At 38.9% G+C, this 20,681-nt stretch overlaps 3 protein-coding genes and 1 long non-coding RNA gene across 7 annotated transcripts in view; 1 reads left to right on the top strand and 3 right to left on the bottom strand.

Annotated features, from left to right (window-relative positions):
* Positions 1 to 181: 181 nt before the first annotated feature.
* On the top strand, positions 182 to 20,224 carry LOC119527537. 2 transcript variants are annotated; one of them, XR_005215427.1, is made up of 3 exons: positions 182 to 499; positions 8,408 to 9,967; positions 19,263 to 20,224. It is a non-coding gene; the product is annotated as an uncharacterized LOC119527537 (long non-coding RNA). The 2 variants fall into 2 exon arrangements; XR_005215428.1 differs by having other exon boundaries at positions 16,357 to 20,224.
* On the bottom strand, positions 2,295 to 9,603 carry LOC119527536 (MYC binding protein). The gene is made up of 5 exons (XM_037827660.1): positions 9,526 to 9,603; positions 9,259 to 9,331; positions 5,761 to 5,809; positions 5,371 to 5,500; positions 2,295 to 4,121 (listed from the first exon to the last, which is right to left on the bottom strand). Exons 1-5 carry the CDS (start codon positions 9,538 to 9,540, stop codon positions 4,077 to 4,079), a joined length of 312 nt encoding a protein of 103 aa, XP_037683588.1. The 5' UTR covers positions 9,541 to 9,603; the 3' UTR covers positions 2,295 to 4,076.
* Positions 10,873 to 12,362, bottom strand: GJA9 (gap junction protein alpha 9). The gene is given in 9 exon segments (XM_037827654.1): positions 10,873 to 11,152; positions 11,154 to 11,259; positions 11,262 to 11,548; positions 11,550 to 11,689; positions 11,691 to 11,722; positions 11,725 to 11,897; positions 11,899 to 12,016; positions 12,019 to 12,077; positions 12,079 to 12,362. Coding segments are annotated over 9 exon segments (1,479 nt in total).
* RHBDL2 (rhomboid like 2) overlaps positions 16,049 to 20,681 on the bottom strand; it is a 108,769-nt gene continuing 104,136 nt past the window's right edge. For all 3 annotated transcript variants that reach the window (XM_037827656.1, XM_037827657.1, XM_037827655.1), the window contains exons 7-8: positions 17,355 to 17,416; positions 16,049 to 16,574 (exon numbers count right to left, since the gene is read on the bottom strand). In XM_037827656.1, coding sequence (XP_037683584.1) covers positions 16,395 to 16,574; positions 17,355 to 17,416 — 242 coding nt within the window. In that variant the 3' untranslated portion in view covers positions 16,049 to 16,394. The remainder of the gene's footprint in view (positions 16,575 to 17,354; positions 17,417 to 20,681) is intronic.

The raw sequence follows: 20,681 nt of genomic DNA, 5'->3' as shown, positions 1-20,681 counted from the left end.
CGCCACCACCACCGTCCGGCCCGCCCCCTAGAGCCCCGCTCTCATAGGCTCCTAGATGAAACCTAGCTCCTTATTGGCCGCTCGAGCTGCCACTCGGGAACAGCAGGGTAGGTGGTGCCCCATCACGTGCTCCAAATCACCTGACTCGAATCCGCGGAGGGGGAGGGGGAGGAGTCACGAGGAGAGTGGCCCGGCCCGGCCCGGCCCGGCCCGGCCGCGCTTCTCGGCTTTGACTCCCGGCCCTCGGCCCTCTGCCCCAACCCGCACCTCCGTCCCTGCCAACCACGCGCCGAACTCCTCACCGCTCCACTGCCTTCTATGGAGCACCGGAAATCATCCTAATGGGGCAGACTCTCTTGGCGTTTCGTGGAAGAATTGAGCGTACTCGTACAATTGTACTCGTCCAACATTTATCAAAGTCTACGATGTCCTGGGTGCCAGGGGACACAAATCTGGAATCGACTTGGACCTTGCCTACCTAGAGAAATCAAACCTCTGTGTAAGTAGCCTCGGTACGAGATATGAGGTGCTAAGGGCATAGGTATAGATAAAAATGCTCGGAGTTAGGAAGATGAGAAAGTCTATGAGGAGGAGGTAGCATCTGGGTAGGTCTAGATGGATGTATATGGTTGGAATATGCAAAGGTGTGGAGGAGGAGTGAGCCAGACTGAGGGTAAAGCATCAAACAAAGCAGTAATGAGTGAATGTGATACAGTCCGTTTTGGCAGGTAGCTAGATCCTGACAGAATAGCGAATGCAACCAAGCTAGAACATCTTTCTTCAGCAAATTGCTGTGTAGATACTACTGCCACTTCAAACTCAACAGACTCAATTTCCCCTCCTCCCTACCTAGTCAGAGTCTACTTCTCCAGTAATCCCATAGTTCACATTGCATCTTCTATGACCTCCTTCAGATTAGAGACCAAAGAGATGAATAATGAAAGAAAGCAAATGCTTTTCACCAAATATGTTGGAGAAAGCTAGAGGAATTTTCACTCTTGACAATCAGGCTCTAAAATAGGGAATCTCAAAAGAGGAATCTCCTTTTAAATAGTTCCAAGGGAGATTTCACTGTCTCAAAAGGACGCCACTTCCACTGTGGTAAACCTTTGTTTAAATGTTTTTTATTTAAGCCAAAAGTCTTACTCCCTAGAACTGCTAATGCAACAAAATAGAAGCAGTCTTCATCTTTCTCCTTACAACTCTTCAACTATTAGATTGCAGTCTTCATTACCCACCAAGTCTGTTCCAGATTAAAAATCCTCAGCTCTTTGAACCACTCCATCAGTGCTGTCCAACAGAATTTTCTGTGAAGAAATGTTTTGTATCTGCACTGTTCAATATGGTAGCCACTAGCCAATGTAGATTAAGTACTTGAAAACTGAATTTTTAAAATTTCATTTAATTTTAATTGCCACATGTGGCCAGTGACTACCACATTGGACAGCACAACCTTATACTTTCAAATTCTCTCTCCCTATTGGTCACTCTCCTTTATGTGCATTCAAACTTATCAACATCCATCAAATGACTGGCACCTACAACACAATACTGCTCAGTATTGCCTACAGTATGGCTATTCAGCACCTAACAATATTTCTATTAATGTTTTTCAAAATGGATATTTTTCTAAGTGTCCACAGGGGATGTGGTTCACACTGATAATCACTGGAACTAGTACTTTGTCAGCAAATCTGGTGCCTATACTTGTTAACTGCCTTTTCTGAACCTAAATGCAAGACTCAGTATTTCAACTTTTGGGTTTAGACCCAGCAGTTTGAGTACTCTAGGTTGTTTCATCATTTTACAGCTTGTTTCATCTTTGTGGCACTTAACAGATTTGGCATTGCTACCATCTGACCCAGATGTAGTCCTTTAGTTTGCAAGGCATTTTCACATCCATTAGATTTAATTTGATCCTCACAACGACCTTGTGAGATTGTAACATATGAAATCAACATTTTATAGATAAGGCAGATGAAGCATGGCGGGAAGTGAATTGATGTGATCTTCCTTCTACTCCATTGAGCATCCACTTATGTATTATGTTCATCCAAATCCTTGATAGAAATGTTGAAAAGGACCTCCAGAACTCACACTGACCCTAAATTCTTAAACAGCTGACTGGTAAAGCAGCTTAAGCAGGTCAGTTGCACCTAAAAGTGTGATTATCCAACCCACATGTTGTCATTCTGTCCAGTGTTACAAGGGACAGTCACCTGGTTCACTGAGATAAATATCAATACTATTCCCATTGGGAGGGGGAAGGACAAATGATGGTTGCCTGCCAGAAATAATTTCCACTTGTCTTTATTGACAAAAGGACGAACTTCTTAAAGAAGCCAAGTCTCCCTCTCTTCCAAAACCGACATGGGGCCATGTTTTATTATTTGATGGTTCTTAGCACATCCTATCTCATATTGCAATTGCTTATATATATGTCTTATATTTCCAGGTCATTCGACTTGATAATGCCCAGCACTTAGCCCACTGCTCTCCTTGTAGAAGGCATTCAAAGTGATAAGAGAGATATCAGTTCAGGTTAAGATTCTTCCATCAATATCTGCACTTCTCCCAAAACAAACTTCTGACTAGAAGAGGCACAGATCATTGGCAACATTCTTGCCAGTATGCTGATAAAAATTCCCTGAAAACTGATTTGGTCTCAGTTTCCAGCAGATGCTGAGACTTTTGCTAGTTAAACCAGCTTTCATTAGATTACTTTTGTTTTCTATGTGTGTTTTGGCCAAAAAAATAAAGATAGGTTCTCTAACAACAGTGACAGAATATATGGAATAGGACTACTTCTTAATAATGACAGTCAATCAATGAGGAAAATAAATGATGTATAAAACAAAACATCTGACTATAGGTCTTCCAAAAGAAAAGAAAAAGGACTAACAAACAAGTACATATAGTGCTTTACCATTTACAAGTCTTTCACATACATTCTCCTTTGACCCTCACAACAACCCTGTGAGGTAGGCAGCACAAATATTCTTCTCATTTAACAGATGAGGAAAGTGAATCTCAGAGCAATTAACTGACATGCCAAGGTTCTACAATTAGTAGATGGTTGTATTTTATCAGTCTTTGGCCTAAAAATTCAGTACCCAACCTCCCTTCATATGTGCCCTACCTACTTCACAGGGATAGTGAAGACAAAATGAATTCAAGGCTAGAAAAATACTTTGAGGGAAAAAGCACTAAATAATTATACCCACAAACTATAATCTTCCATGATATATGGCTCATTCCCCTTCTCATACCAGCTGTGCGTGAACCCAGAATTTTATATTGCCTCTGTTCTGTGCTCAACTAAGCAGTTTTCCTAAGGGTAAGGCAGGGGAACAATGTGATACTGTTTAAAGTTATATAAATTACAATCAGGGTAACTGCTGTTAGAGCAAATTGAAAAACAATTAACACAGAAAGGCCAATGTGCAACTAGGACCCACTGAAGCACAAAGCAAAGCAAGGCAACTTTATCAGATAGGACATGATTGCATAGAAGGGAAACGTGGTGTCAGAGTTCAAACTGGCACACACATGGTTATCTAAGGCAAAGTGGTGGCAAAGAAGAGTTATTCATTCTGCATTATATAAACAAGAGCAGAGGATTAATGGGAACCTGTGCAAATGCATCTTATGCCACACAGATCTCTCCAGCTGCCAACAGGGAATATAAACAGTGTCATCTTAATTTTAAAGAATGACCGTACCTGTGCTCATTTTCTGTACTAAACCAAGGAATAGCTCCATGCTAAACTTCCTTGGCTAAAATATAACCAGTACCATCATTACTAATCAGACATCTTTTAAGGTAATGAGAACTATTTAGATGGCTGTTTAGATTTTTTTCAGGATTTACTTTAGATTCTCCTGCTTTAAGACCCAAAGAAAGTTATATTGAGTTTTTATTGGTGATTCTATGTGTTTATAACAATTAGAGTATGATAAGTGAATTTAACATATTAAAAGAGTTCTATAGCATCTGTTCAGAAAAGATTATATACTATACAAACTATTCAAGTCATACAAAACCATTTTCAGTGTCTTTTCAACTGAGAAGAATCCTATTCAGCACGCTTCTCCTCCTGAGGTGGTTCATACTGAGAAAGCTATTGGGGCAAAGACAGAGGCGTTTAGGTGAATTTTATTCTTAATTGGGTAAAAATAATAACAAAAAATGAATCAACTTTTATATTCAAGTATCAAATCAGTAAGTTTGTATGAATATAAGTTTCTGTATCTATCCTTTTTAAAAATTCAGTGATTTAAGATTCAGTACCATCAAGCCCAATGAAAGCCCTTTTTGTTTGAGCCTTAAAAATTACTAGGAAACTAAAATTTAATTCCAGTTCACAAAAGCACTGCTCAGATACTTGATATCCAATAATCTGTATCTTCCCAAGATTGTGGAATTATATTGTAGCTCATAATAAGAAATTTCCTTTTCTCTACAAAAGTTCCCTCCCTAAAATGTCAGGAAAAATAATTATGTGACATGTCTTAATCTAGCCAGTCTTGGAAGAGTAACTAATATCTTTGATTTAAAAGGTGCCAGTGAGTTAACTGGCATTTGCACATTGTGGAATCTTGGATAATTTAAGATATTGTATTTTCTCTTATGCCAAATTGTGGTCCCCTGAAAGAACACAGGGCTAAGATGACTTGGGTTCTTCCAAGTAGCTGTCAGACTTAAGCTCATCTGACCTTCACTGTGCTTTAGTTTCCTCACTTATAAAATGTCCTGTGTTCGTGTTTCATTTAGTTCACAAAATTATTGAGAAGATAAAGCACATTGTGAAAAATGCCTAGAGTAATGTAAAATTCATTATGTGATTCAGAATGTGGTAAAACCTCAAAAAACGTAGGAGTTGCCCAACTTGAAGTTTAGAAAATTCTCATGAGAGTTTGAACAAAGAAAAGACTTGAGCACCAAAAAAAATTAAGTGCAAATAAGTTACAGAGGTACAGTAGCTCAGGGCCACCACATATGACCAGAGAGATTGTGCCTTAAGATTCTGTACTCTTAAGTAGCACTATTCACAATGCACTGGTCCTATATGTACCTACATAAATCAAATACTGAAGAATCTCAAAACAGTCTATTTACTAATAAGCAGCATTAACCAATAATATTCTCATCTTTTGGTTTATGCAAGTTCCCAAGAACCTCTTCTTGACCACACTTTGCTTGTCCTATTACAGTTGGACTTGTAGTTTTCTAAACAGGGCATAAATTCAGCCTTACACTAATTCAAATTAATATTTACCCTTCTCCTACTGTCCATTTTAGTGAAGTTCTGATCATATAATCATTAAAGGTGAAATGATTTTTAACATGGATGCTTTTTAAGATTTTACCTTTGTTTTCAGTTTTTTATTTTCTTCTACAATAGCTTCATATTTCTCTTTCATTTCTGCCAATTCTAGGCGAAGCAGTTCTATTTCTGGATTTTCTGGCGTAGCAGCTCCTAAGTGATGCTTTAAAAAACTAATATGAACGTTAAGAATTTACTTCTTAAAGCTGAATGAAACTAATGAAATATCCCAGAGTAGCATCAGTGTCCCTGACTAGATTCACCCCACCCTACCACCAGTATTTACCCAGAAATCATCATCCAAAAACTCAAAAGAAAGTAACTTTTTCAATTAACAAATGTAGTTTAAAGATTATCATCTATGTGAAAAGAGAAGAGTATCAAAAATAAGGTTTGTTTGTTTGTTTTCTGACTTCAAAGATGAAAAGGATACTCCAAAGCACTGTTAGGTTTTTCTGGTTCTTCATATAGGGCTACCAACACTGCAAATCAAAATAGAAAAAAACAGTGATTAAAGTCTTAAATTCAAATAGCTGAAATTATATTCCATAACCCAGTAAACATTAAGTGACTACTATAAGCCAACTATGCTTCTAGGCACTGTCTACATAACAGTGAACAAAAGGAGGTTCATGCTCTAAACAAATATATAGTAAAATGCAAGAGAAAAACAAGGAACTAGACAAAAAGGGTCTTAAGCAGCTATAGTGGATAATGGATAATGGGAGCAGAGTGGAAGAACACCTAATTCAGTCTAGGGCATCAGGAAAGGCTAAAAGAAGGGAAGAAAGATCTGAAACCTAGATGACATTTAAGATAAAATGGGTAGGCCTATGGGTAAGAGGAGAACACACTGAGGAACTGAAAACTCCAAGTATGGCTTGATAGAGTTTGAGTAATGTGGCAGGAAAAGAAGTTGGAAAAATGGTCAGGGGCCAGACTATGGAGGACTGTGTAAATTCTGTTGGATTTTGATCTTAGGAACAACAGGCATATAATTAAACAGTGTTAAGCAGGGAGTAACAGGATCACTATTGACTGCTGTGTAGAAGATGGACTGGAGTGGGACAAGAATAAAGACAGGTTGAGAGGCTGATTGGTAATCCAGTTAAGAAAGATAGTGAACCTACACTAGAAGGATAGAAGAGTGGAAACAAGGTAAGTGTATGTGAGAAAAAATTAGGACAAGATCAACAGGGCTATGGTCATTACTGGAAAAAGCTTTGAATTCAAAATATCCTTCAAGAATCAAGTTTCATACATAACGTACTAAATTAACCACCAATCAAAAGCTTTACAAGGAATCAGCATGCTCAAATCCGCTTTATAATATACACTTTAATGGTTTCATAACCAGTAGCTCATGTTAGCACTACCTTGTTCATCATCTGTTGAACAAGTTCCTCTTAGAATTTACTTTCCATACCAATGGTTAACCTTTTTGTGGGTCATGGAACTCTTTAAAAAAAATCTGATAAAAGCCAAAAAAATGTAACTACACATGCAAAAAAATGTGCTTATCTAGGCCACAAGTTAAGAAAATCCTTACATACTTCCGTTTGTTTTTTTGATCACTTACCAAAATAGACAGTATGAAAAAAATCAAATGAGCAACTACATTTAACTTACATACACTGAGTTCTGATAGTTACTCTTCATCTCTCTAAATGCACTTACAACACTATTTTATTTTATTTTTAGAAATTGGCATATTTACACCACCACTACCCTTTCCTCTCCTCCTCCTTCTCTTTAAATATCTGATATTTACAGTACTCTTTAATTTCCAGTGTTTATTACCTCTTCCTTTAAATTATATGCTCAAACCTGTTTCTTCGTCCATTAATTTCCATTGATCTCTAGTAGATCTAATTTTATAAGACACAGATATTAACTCTACCCTTTCCTCTGCTTCTTCCCCACCCCATTTCTTTTAGCTTCTAAATTTTTGTCAGTGATATTTACAAAGTTGATAATTACAGAATTATGAAGTTTTTTGTGCTTTTCTTTTAATCAGACAATGAGAATGCTGTACCTGATCATGTTTTCCTTTTTGCCTTAGCAGCTAGGAATTTTAGAGGCAGAAATAGTGCTCAAAAGAATTAGTCAATTTAGGTGCTGCTAAAATGCCTCTTCTTCTAAATGATTTATCATCATCATTATCTTTGGCTATCCTGTCTTATAGTATTTTAATGTTCTAAGCAGTTCCAAATTCTCTTGGAAATAAGCTGCATAAAAATTATAAATTCGTGTAAAGCACCCATGTTTAAAGCTGAAAACCAAAGTTTAAATAGACTGTATCAAAAGATACTATGTTAAATTGTCCAATTATTTATTTAGTGAGACTGAGGAGTTAGATTCCACTGGATGTGAGCAAGAGAGAGGAAGCCTGCAGTGATTCCCAGTGTCTCATGAAGTAAAATCCTTGTACCACAAAGCTGTACATCTTCTGTGCATTTACCACAACCATCATTTCTCTACCCTTTACCAATCCCTCCTTCACTCACTCCATCCCACCACTCTGGCACACTTAAACCTTGGAACTCTTGACATCATAAAATATTTCATATTCAGGTCTCTGCTCAAACTTAACTTCTTAAGAGAGGCCATTCTCCACCACATCCCACCTGTCACTCTTTAACCTCTTACCTTGCTATACCCTTATTCCTAACACCACTAGCTGACACTAGTATTTATTTATTATGTGTCTCCCAACAAGAATATTACCTTATAAGAGCAGGAACTTTTCTTTTTCACTGCTGTCTCCCCAGTGCCCAAACCGCAGTAAAATGGTTAAATAAATGACAGAAATGAACTTAACAGAGTTTATTGCAGGGCAGGGGTCAACAACATTCTAAGCACTGGTGACACTTTCAGAGACAACATAATACAGCTCTTTCCCTTAATGTCTGCTGAAATTTATTTGCAAAGAGATAGTGAAACTAACATCTGAACCAAAATAGATAGCAATTCAAAATTTCCAGCGCATACATGAGAATTAAAAGCTCTGATTTCAACTAAGAACCAGTTTTTCTTCTCACAGAATTTTCCTCTAACCTTTACTTCTGCCCAAAGAACAGTTATCAGATTTCTTCTCAGACACTTCCTATTCTTCTCATATGGACCCAAGTCCTCCTCCCTACCAGATCTTCCACGCTACACCCTTGAAAATCCCAGCCAGTGAGTTGAGCGATACACAAGCATTCAAATTACTGCTGAGCTAATGAACTAAACAGTACTCTGGCCATCTCTTGGAACCGTACTCGCCTTACTCATCTACTTAGATCCTGAATCCCGAAGGAAGAGAAAACAGTGTAACAGTAAGCTTCCATGTTTAAAAGTGAAAACAGTATAACCATTTTGGTGTGCCTCAAACCCTTTAAACTGTAATTCTACTTTAATTATGAAATCTGCACAAAATAGGAATTAATATAGACTATGAAATGGGAGCTGAAAACCACAGCCAAATTGGCTATGAATCGCCTACTTTGGACTCAGCTACTTTATCGCCCACTTCAAGTCTGCTAATTTTCTCACTTGTCCCTTTGTTGAAGGAAAAATGTTTCTCAACAATATTCTAAGGGCTCCGTAGAAATTAAAGTGGGAGGAATCCGGATCTCAAGGTCTTTAACAAACATGCCCACTGCGGCTGCTCGAGGCAAAGCAACGGAAGTTGGAGACTTTGCAACAGCTGCAAGAGTTTCACTGCCCGGCTGGGAGAGTGGTAGCATGAGCTAGGCTATCCCTAGCGGGGCGGCGTCCAGCAGCCCGGCCCAGCGTACCGGTCCCTGTGGAGCCCAGGGGCCCAGCTTGCTGACCCGGACGGGTCCCACCTGTTCCCCTTTCCTTCCCCCAAGTCACGGTCCGTCAGGGGAGCAGCGCCGGGGAGCACGACGAGGGCACGAGGACTCCTCTCCTACCCCATGCTCACCCTTGGTCAACGTGTCCAGCACCCCCGACTTCTCCAAGTACCTCCGGAACTGCTCGCGCTTCGAGTCGGCGGCCTGAGGAGACACGGCGGGTCAGTGGCCAAAGCTCGGGGGCCGGAGCAGGAAGAAGGCGCTGGGAGTCCGGCAACCCCGCCTCCACCTCGCTACCTCAGGCCCCCAAACTTGCGCGCGCGTCCCCACTCCCACCCGGAGCCGACCAGTGGCTGGCTACCGCCCGCACGTCCCCAGCCACGCCGCGCTCCCCTCACTTTGTAATGAGCCATAGTGACAGCGGCCGCGGCGTAGCTGGCGCCCGAGACCGTGGCTGGCGGGCTCTGAGCAGCACTGCTCATGCGCGGAAGGGCGCGCGCGCCTGCGCACCTGCAGAACACGGTTGGGAATCGCCAGGGTGTGGCCTGTTTTCATGACGACCAGGACGCTCTGAATCCCCCATAGCCGGCTGAGCCGAGGGAGGCTGCGTACGCCCGCCCCTCTGGCCAACGGAGCAGCACCCCCTCTTTCCTTTTCCGGTCCGCGCAGCGGTTCAGTTGCTTAGCGAGGGGCGAGGCTTTAATGATTCTGGAGCAGTGTCCAGGTGGACAAGAGATGGGTGTGGCGCTGGAGCGGAGTCTGCGGAGCCCGCGGAGCACGCGACGTCCTCCGCTGGGGCCCGAGGAAGTATCTTTCTCAAGTGGGAGCCCAGAAGCTGTGGTAAGCTGTGGGTACTGGTCTTCGCCCGCCTCGAAAAAGAGCACATTGCACACACAGGTCGAGCCTTAAGCTTTCTAATGGCCTGAGGAGAATGTTTAGACGTATGCTTGGGCTCCAGCTTTTACTTTTATATTTTCCTTGTTCTTGGGCTGACTTGAAGCGGGCTTCTGGAGGGTGAGCAGTAAGTAATATGCAATAATAATAGCTAGCAATTTTGAGCACTCAGTGTATGCTAAGCACTGTACTAAACCCATGTGTTTCTGGGTTTAATCCTCACAACTTCCTTGTATGGTTAGTTGCTGTTAGTAAGGTGGAGAGATTAAGTGACAGTGTGTATTAGAGACAAGACTCCAATCCCTTTTAATCGATGCTATAGTTAAGCTGGGGAAGAAAAGCCACCGATCTTTTTGTTTAAGATTGCATTTACTAGTTAGCAGCATTATGATTATGCTGAAAACGCATAAGGTTACAGTCTAGAATGAAAATAAGTTATTAATCCCTTGGAGCAAGCAGAATTTACCCAGTGTCCACAAATAAAAGATTAGAAACTAAAGGGAATTATATGGAACAAGCACAATTTCCTAAGGCTGTGATTCCTTCAAAGAGAAAACCTAGTTCCAAACCATTTAGCCTCAATGCTGAACATTTAATTTTCTACGAGTCATTTCTTCACACATTCTGAAGGGAGTGGTGGAAAGGTAAGCCTGATTTGTTAACTGTCTTTGAATTTAAAGCTACACCTTCATAATTCAGAATTAGAGTGGTTTTCATTTTTTGAAATGGGTTTGCAGGTGTCTGTCTTTACAACTTGTCTTCAAAGCTGTCCCTTACCTATTTTGCCTCCTCTCCACCACCACTAGGCTACTGCTATAATATAGTATGCAGAATGACTGAAAGCCAACAGTTCAGATCTGAAGATCTGTGGGAACCTGCCTACCAGTAAGATTGTTTGTCGGTGACACTAAATGATTTGGAGGACAATCGCTAGTACTATTGCAGGTTCTGATGAATTCAGATTCAAAGGACAATTCTCCCAAAGAATCAGAAGTGCCTGGAATGTCAAGTGGTTGGGAGTCATTCGGTGAAGGAGTAAGGGTTCTGATTGTGTCCTCTCTGGACTGACCCTTGAAGTTACCTTTTGGAGACCAGCTTTGATCCTCTGTAGAGAAACCCCATGTAGCAGTACCACCTCAGTTTCCAGGCACATTTAGTTGGCAGAGAGAAAACTGTTCGGGACAACTACTTCCCATGGTTTTCCAGATCTATAGCAACACTTGGAGTAGAACAGTGACTCTAGAGTCGTTTCTTTTGCTGTTTTTGCCATACGTTTATCTTTTTTCCCTTAACTGTTTACCCTTAACTTCTTTTCCAAGTATTTTATCAGTTCCTTCATGATCATTTGAGCTGATGTGTTGAAGATGACTTTGATTAGTACTAATTGTGCGTATCTCATTAGAAAATATGGTTTCCTGTTCATCTGAAAGACATTTCTTATTTCTACGGTGATTGTCAGGATCTGCCTGGAATGCAGATGAATTTAAATGAAGGTACACTGCTGTGTGCACTTGCTTTTCCACTAACATTATAATCAGGTGCAGCAGTCAGTGACTCTGTTGATGTGCTCTGAATTTTGGCAGGATTTTGTTTTGACTTGTTCACATAGAATTCATTATGTTCATCCTTCAATTTATATTGTCCCCCAAACCCTCTTTTAATCTTTTTTAAAACCGAGGTGCATAATTTCTAGAATATTTTAAAAAGTGAAATAGTGGCTATGAATTGCATAAATAAGAGGAATATTGTTTTTTCTATTGGTCTTGAGACAAAACAGTCAATTATATTTGGACATGAGTGACTGTGCTGTTTAAATAGAGGCTCTAAGTAAAATCCAGAAAAAATATACTGTCCAATCATGAAACCAATTTTAACCAGAGTGAGTGAAGATGTGTATCACATAAGTGCAAAGCAAGGTTCATCTGAGTGGAGCTTAATTTGGTTTCCTTTGCTCCAGCTGATAGAACTCTTGCTCCAGTCTCCTCTGGCCCCCAGTATTTCAAACTCTACCCCCACTAGTTCTCCTCTCAATTGCTCTTTCATCCTCTGCCTCTTTCTCCAGAACTCTCAGTCGATACAAGGCATGGCCCATGTAGACCAGGGATGGTGGAGACACAAATACCATTTGCAGAACTCAGTGTCTAATGAGGAAGATAGGAAAGGCCTAGTCATAGCATAAATTTCTGCATCCAGGTTGTTCTGTATTGCAGATGAAGCGAGACTGCTCATCATTCCATATATCTTCAGCTGCTATGTCCAGAACAAGCCAGATCTTTCCAATCATGGTGGAGTGGATATGATATTCCTCCAGAATTCCTCCAAGGAAATTCCAGTCCCCCATGTTTACTTACTCAGCCATCTTAGCTCTGAACCCCATCAAATAGGAGACAGATAAATTCTTCCATTCTGAAGGGAGCACTACTTCTTTTAGCAAACCTATGACCAAAATAGGAACACAGCATCACTCGTTGCACTAATTGTGTTGGCCAAACTCATTGTGTTGCTTTACTTTTTCCTTAGATAGCAGTGATAATCTGTTACCAGGAATAAACTTAAGATGAGTGAGGAATTTAAAATTACTCATATTTAGACCTCAAAATGTAGTTTTTTAAAAAACCTGAATCCTGGGGTAGGGATGTATATAGTCTATATTACTAACAGAATTGTAGAAAGAAATCGTCTTACTTAGCTGTTAGGAAGTTTGTTGTGTTGTCTTTTAAACTGAGGAGTTTTATAGAGTTTTCCTGAACCTACCAACTTCATCTTACAAATATATCTATTAAGATTATTTTATATAAAAATTATAACCAAGATTAATGATTTTCAAATCTCATGTAGGCACAAAGGAATGTTCTCTATTTGATAATTCAGTAAGATACAGCATTTAATGAAACCAGAGGAAACTGATCTGGCTTTTACTATAGGAATTTAGATTCATTTTTTTAACCCACAAAAGTTGTGAACTATTTTGTAGTGCCAAAATGTTACATTACTTGAAATAAACAGATCATTGGTGTAGTGGTGGTATTATAGAAATTTTCATTATGTCAATATTTGACTTATTTAAGACATGTAGCTTGCCTTTTTTGGAGGGAGCAGAGGGGCAAGTTATAATTTAGCTAGTTGGATTATCAGCCAATAGGTTCCATATTAAGGTTGATAGCCTAGGCTTTCAAAGGAAAGATAAGAAGAGTGACTTTTAATTCACTTTCATTAAAAAAATAATAAATGTATGCACTAGATCTTTTATATAAAGGGAAATGTTACACAAACAAACAAAACACTAGGATAGTACAACTATAAGATAGGTTCATCACAAAAATTCCATGAAATTAGTATGTTTTCCCATTTGACAAGTGAGGAAACTAGGACCCACCTTAATTGATTTACCCTGGGTCCAGTTGGAGCTGGCATTCAAATCCAATCAGTCTGGCTTTTAAGTCTGCTCTTAACTGTTATGCTAAACTGATAATTTTCCTCTTTAAGTAAACTTGAAGTTTTCATGAAAGAGACCTTAAGAGATCATCTGTGTTCTCTTATAAAGTTTAGTTATTTAAAGAAGAAATGTCAGATAGTGATAATTTTGCTTTAAAAAGAACTGATCCTAGATTTTTTAGTTCCTTTTTATAAAGCTTGGTATAATTAATAAAACTTGCAAAAGCATCAACCCTCTAAAATTTAATTGAATTCCTAAGATAAAGAAAATTTCTATTTGACTTTATTATGTTAATAGTCTACTCTTTGACTTAGAGCACTTTAAAATGTAAACAAGGATGTTACATTTAGAATAGTCACAAGTTGGAAACATCCAAAATGTTTACCAATGCATGATAAATAAAATATGGTACATCCACAGTGTGGTACTATGCAACCAGTACAGTAAATACATGTATATCATATGTATCAAATAGATACAGTATTTCCATATCAATATGGAAAGACGTCTGATATATTGTTTCAGTGAAATTCAAGTTATAAAATAGAATAGTACTACCCCATTAGTGTAAAAAAATACATTTATGTATGTAGAGATGCATACAAAAAAGGGTATTCATCAAAATATTACCTATGATTATCTTTAGATGGTGGAATTATATTGATTTTAATAATTTTATGTATTTTAACTTTTTCACAATGAGCACTTTACTTTTATAATCCAAAAACAACAGTTCTTGTTAAAGAACAAGAGCAAAATATTTCCTAAAAGAAGAAACAGTATTATTTAACTATAAACCCTTTGTTCTAAAGCTTTTATAGCAAATGATATGAAAAGTAATATATATAGATATAATACCATTGAATGCAAAAGCAAAATATAAAAACTACCGTTTCTTAATTAGCTAAAACAGAGAGATTAACACAAACCTTTGTTAGTTTAGGTAAATCTTTGAAGCAAATCATGCTTAGAAGTTTTACCACAACCATCTGCAACTTGTTTTCCAAATTTGTACCTTTGGCAGTGTAAAGCAGCTGCAGTGCAGTTCAGTGCAGCAAGTGGAGTCAGCCGTCAACCAAAATCTAGAATAGCACTGTCCAGCAGAACTTTCTGTGACGATGGAAATATCCTGTATCTGTGCTGTTCAAAAGTAGCCACTAGCCACGTGTAGCTATTGAGCACTTGTAATGTGGTTGTATAACAGAGGAACTGAGATTTATCATACATTCTTTTGGCAACAGTATGAGGAAACTTAACTCTCATATACCATAGATGAGAATATAAATGGATACAGCTATTTAAAAGGCAGTTTAAAGCTATTAAAATTAAATAGCATTTGTGCTTCTGAATGGCCTGAAATATTCATTCATTCAGCAAACATAGTCAAAGTCACACTGTATGTACTAGGATGTTCACATAGCATTGTTACTAATAGTAGAAAACTGGCAACAATTTCAATTTCCAAAAGAGAAATAAACTGTAGTACAACTATATCATTCAGCAATTCAGAGAATGAAGATGTCTGTGAACTAACATACAAAGATCTCTAAGTCACATTGTAAAGCAACTTAAAGAACAACACAGTGTGATCTCATTTATTTTATTAAAACCTACACTTCGTAAATATATTTATAGATATAAAAAAGATCTGAAAAATAGAACAAGGGTACACACCAAACTGTTCGTTAGCTGTCATCTCTAGTGAAAAGAGTAGGTTTGGGGTGGGAGGTAAAAGGGGCTTTTATCTTTTAAGTTCTTATTTCAATCTTTGTTTAACCAAGAACATACTCTTTTTGTATATATTTTTAATTTAAACAATTTTTTTAAAAAATCCAAGATCAGTGTTTCTTAAAATGCTAACGTACTACTGTTTTCACTATATCTTAAGTGTATGTGTGTCTGTGTGTGTGTATATGTGTGGTCCTTTCAGAATACAGCAATGTGTTTAGATGGGGGTTTAATAAATAAGTTGAGGATGAAAGAAGGGAAAAAATGTGTTTCATGTGTTCAGATGACCTAAAGCTGTCACTTCAGAAAATTGAATGGCCAGCTCTCTAGGTTCTGTACAGGAAAAGGGCAAAGGCTTCTCAGCTTTCAGATCTGACATTTTACCTTTTGTAAATAAATCTACCAACTCCTAGAAGAGCCACCAGTGACACGAAGGATGAGAATCTTATCATAGATGAGAATCCAACAAGTCCAGGCACATGGTACGTCCCAGAAAGCCAGTTCCAGATTCCCCGAAATTCTAGACACACTAGTAGAATCTTAAACTAGTCATCCAGAATATTCTCAGTCTTCTGTAAGTTGTTCCTACCATTCATGTGGACCCACAGATGTTTGTTCCTGTACTCCTACAGTGCTCTAACTTTCAGTATTTGGGGAACAAGACATTACCTATATTTAAATTCTTCCTCCTCTTAGACAAGTTACTTGATATCTTAGAAGACTTTCCATGTCCTCATCTCTGGAGTACAGAGTAATACCCACCTTTCTGGGTTGTTAAAAAGATTAGCAATACTATATATAAAGCACCTCAAACAGTATTTGCATCTAAAAGTGATTATCAAGAGTCTAACAGATGTGCAACAAGTTTTTATTGTCAGCATATTACAATATTCATGGATTCCATCAATCAATCTCTAGAATATTCCCCTAAGGAAAGCAAGAGTCTCTTTTATAAGATACATGCACATGCATACAGTATGCCTGGGAAAGACCCAATCTCTGGTTTGAACTTCACTCCCCTTTTCTCTCTTCCTCTTCCCTCCCTTTATGTTCAAAAGCCCCCTCCTTAAACCTTAAGTCATTTTGCAAGCACTGCTTGCAACTTGTGAGTTAATTGATATTTTGCTGGAAGGTCTCTGTTTCTTCATAGAGTTCTCCATTTTTTTTTCAGGTGGCTCTTTTTATTCATTGGCTTTTATTAGAGGCAGGTCAGTTTGCTGGTGACAGGAAAATGTTAAAAAACACAGCAAATAAGGCACAAACTAAATAAGCAACAATTGCTATCCAAAACCTTGGATCTTTCAGCAGTGCCTTATCAAAGCAGCTAAACACAGTGTAACCTATGGACATGCCAGCGAATCCACCTGCAATGTGAGCTACAAAAGACACCTTTGGAGAAAAGAAAAAAAAAAAAAGAGGAAATAAGTGAAGTTCAAAAGTGCTAATTGTGTATTTCAGTTGTACTTCTCTTATTTGGACACAAATATTATCACAGTCAAGCAAGCATCTTCAAAGTCTGGAAAGTACGGGGCATGGCAAAAGAGACACAAAACACCATGTGCATAGAGAGGAGGTGCTATCCACAGGCAAAGCCCAAAAGTGTCATTTTCACCCATTCCCTGGGTACATGAGACACAGAGCCATTGTTAGGATGGTTCTATATAATACCAATCAAGAGAATGGGCGTTGAGTTGCCATGAGGGATCTGTTTAGGAACATAATCTGATCATGCATAGATGGGATGTCAGAATTAAAACATAAGTGATACATATACAAAAATGCTCAAATGGAAACTACCAAATTCAAAGGCTAATTCTAGCAAAACTGGAAATCTTTGTCAGTTTTCTTTATGTTGGAAATTCATCTGGACCAAATTATCATTGTTGTTTTCCCATTTGTTTATTTTCTGTAGACAGTGAAATCTCTTCTCTCCTGTATTGTAAAAGCTACCAGTGTGGTAGATGCAGAGAAGTAGAACCCAGTGGTCAGGGCTATGAGTGAGTTAAATGAGAAGGACAATCCAAAAATCTGATTTCCTTAGGAATTTTCATAACTTCCAAATGGAAATTTGCCCTTATCACAGAGTTTTTGCACCTATTCGAGGATCCTTTTTAGTATTGATAGGGAAACATAAATTTTCATTTAAGGAAAGGAATAAACTGAACTCACCAGCGGTCCGTTTGCAGGGACAAAGAACCTTCTGTAGACAGCAAATCCCATGTCTGACGCAACTAGTAGGAAAAACAACCTGGTGAAGCCCCAGCATCTTCACAGCAAGAGCACCAAATGTTTTTGGTTCCCCTCTGATAATAACAGCTAATACTTATTGAGACTTCCTTTGTGCCAGGTGCTGTTTTAAGGGTTTTACAGGTACTGACATTAATTGTCACAACTCTATGAAGTTGGTACTCCCATATTCCCATTTTACAGATTTATCCATCCAACAACAATTTATTGATTGTCCTCTGTATGCCAAGTACTATTCTAAGTGGTGGTTAGACAACAATGAACAGATCAGACAGAGAGCCCTGCCTCTTAGAGCTGATGGTCCAGTGGAGATAGGCAAACAAATAAGTGAAACATAGAGGACATCAAATGATGCTAAATGCCATGAAGAAAATATACAGTGAGGAGGGAGAATTGGGAATGCCAGGAGTAGGGTATAATTTTTAATAGGATGCTCATGGAGGATCTCATTGAGAATTTGATGTTTTGCTGGAAATAAGGAGCAAGTCATGCTGATAATTTAAGGTAAGAGTCCTCCAGGCAGAAGGAAGATCACCAGTGTAAAGTCCCTTAAGCAGGAGTGTGCCTGGTGTGTTTGAGGAATATCAAAGCATTATCTGGCTGGATTGGTGGTTTTCAAAGTGTGATCATCCCAAGACCAGCAGCATCATCTGGGGACTTGTTAGAAACAAACATTCTCAGGCCCCATTTCCAGGCCTATTGAACAGAAACTCTGGGCTGGGGCTCAACAATTTATGTTTTAACAAAACCTCCAGGTAACCCTTGCCTAGAGCGAGAGGTAAAATGGTAGGTGATGAGATCATAGGTAGCCCAGGACAAATCATGTAGGAGCCTTACAGCCATTGAAAGCTTTTTAACTTTTACTCTGTATGATGGGAAGACTTTGAAGGATTTTGAGCACAGGAGTAACGTGATCTGACTTATGTTTTTGAAAGAGCATTCTGGCTGCTATGTAGAGAACAGACCACAAGGGAGTCAGTACAGAAGCAATCCGAGTGAGGAGTGATGGTGGCATACATACTGAAACTTAAGACACAGCAGTTAAGTACTTGCCCGAGGCCACACAGCTGAGAGGCAGGGGCAGGATTTGAACCTTCAGCCTGGCTGCAGAGGCTCCCCTGGCAACTTTAATCTACCACACTAACTGCCTGTAATTACCATCGGGAATACTGAAGATGGGCCATGAAAGGAAATGAGTCCACATTCTCCAATGGGATTGTGAGAATCAGGCTTGGACCTTCTTCAAATAAGTGAGACCTGTACTGCAAAACAAGGTTCCAGGTTTCTTGGCCTAGAACTCTTGTCCTACACATGCCTGCTCTTGGAAACATCTCATGCAGGCATCACATTCCACACCGATTCCCCAATTCCCTGTGCTCCACTTAGTGAGCCACAGTGTCCTAGGAGATGCAAGGACCTTGTCCTTGCCTTTAGGAAAATAACATCAGCACCATGTTTTCTGGCTAGTTTCCCTTTCAGTGCTATATTGATACTGAAGTCACTGGACAGAAATTGAGGTCGAGCAAGCACTCTAATTATTTAACTGTAAACAACTATTACACAAAATGCTCAGTAAATGTGGCTGTATCATATTTTAAACCATCCTTTGCATTTCCTGGTCCAGTGAAATTAACACACATAGGTAGGACTATAAAAGCAGAAAGAAACAAACCACTGCCAGAAAGCAGGGCCCGCTTATTAGAAACAGTTACTTTGATCTAGCCTGGCTGTTTCTACAGTAGGAGGCTTCCTTTCAGAAATGTCTTTGTAACCCTTATCATGTCAATTTCTCTTTCCCACCCTCCCTTATTTATCTTGCTCTGTTCCTAGGTCTCTGCCTGGCTCCTCTGCTTCCTAGGGGAGTTTGCTTCTTAGTTGCTACAGCCTCCAGACTGAGACACGTCTTCCCGTCTCAAAAGAAGCCCTTATTCCAATGAACCGATTCATTTTCCTCGTTAAACATTAGAGGCTCTTATTTTAAGAGAGTGCCTTTATAATTTTTTTAAAAGGCTGAAAATGTGAGATTTCTTTACTTTTTCCAAAAGGGCACTCAGTTAACTTAGAAAATATATCCAACAAATAATGCTTGATGAAAGACGGTCCTTGAGGCCAATTGTCTTTCAAAATGAAGAATATTTACCATTTGGGGGGGTGACTTATATACATTATTTCAAGGAAAAGTGTTTTAATAAAAATGTACCTGTATTCCTTAATTTGTAGTTTATTTTATTACACTATTTATTATTTATCTAACATTAGTTATTATATTTATTATTGGTTGGTGTGTAACTTCTCATTCTCAGGTAAGCTTGACCAAAGGACTTTTAGAAATGATGTGTACCAGGAAGTGGGAAAGGTTAATATTCACATAGCCTACCTACTCTTTAAGGTGTTTGTAGAATGTAATTATAGTATAATGAAAAACTTGCCTTTGTCCCCAGTTCCTGGGGAGGTAACCTCAGAATCTTTGAAATTTCCAATGATTAAGTAGTCTTTTGTTACTCGTAATGGGCCCTGGACCCACTTGGACTAAAGATATAACAGGATGGAGCCAGCTGTACTTCTGAACTCCGGGTGCTTAAACTTCCAACAAGCTTCCATGTGCTGGGAGAGTGAACTGTTGACTCCACGTGGAGAGGGCATGGAAGCCTGTGGTTGAGACCCTCCCAGACCTCACTCTAGATGTCTCTTCTTTTGGCTTCTTCTTATTTGTATCCTTTTACTATAATAAAAGTATAATTTAATAGTGCTTTCAGTGAGTTCTCTGAATCATTTCTAGTGAATTGAACCTGAGGGGGTATTGGGAACCGCTGAAATCTGTAACCAGTTGGTCAGAAGTGCAGGTGGCCCGGGTCCCAGAACTTGTACCGTTGGAGTCTGATCTAACTCTGGATACAGTCAAAGTTGAATTGGACTGAGTTACTGCGGCATTTGTGGTTGGTGTCAGAAGCTGTTGGAAGTTGTAAGAGTCTTTGGTACCCACAGCGTAATAAAAACACATTTTTGGTGACTTTATTACTTACTTCAAGAATGATATTTTTTGCAAACTATCTTTGGAGATACCTTGTGAATGAGGACATATGGAGAATAAAGGAGAGTAGGAAAAACATTTTCCCTTTAAGGGTTTAAGGCTTACTTTACAAAATTCATTCATAGTTATCTAAAAGAAGCAGATTGACTGAAAGCCCAGGTAATGTATGCAACATTTTATGGTCAAAGAATTTGTCCCTTGGTTCTGGTTGTGGCCTT

This window comes from Choloepus didactylus, chromosome 2 (assembly GCF_015220235.1).
Source record: "Choloepus didactylus isolate mChoDid1 chromosome 2, mChoDid1.pri, whole genome shotgun sequence".
NCBI classification, from domain to species: domain Eukaryota; kingdom Metazoa; phylum Chordata; class Mammalia; order Pilosa; family Megalonychidae; genus Choloepus; species Choloepus didactylus.
Note: the sequence above shows the minus strand (reverse complement) of the source record. Positions and strands in the feature narration are given on the sequence as shown.

What these genes read in the sequence shown, in the direction of transcription:
- LOC119527536 (XM_037827660.1), bottom strand. An exon ending in GCTGGACACGTTGACCAAGG is followed by an intron (nt 5,810 to 9,258) that starts GTGAGCATGGGG and finishes TTTGATTTGCAG; the next exon opens with TGTTGGTAGCCCTATATGAA. An exon ending in AAACCTAACAGTGCTTTGGA is followed by an intron (nt 5,501 to 5,760) that starts GTATCCTTTTCA and finishes CGTTCATATTAG; the next exon opens with TTTTTTAAAGCATCACTTAG.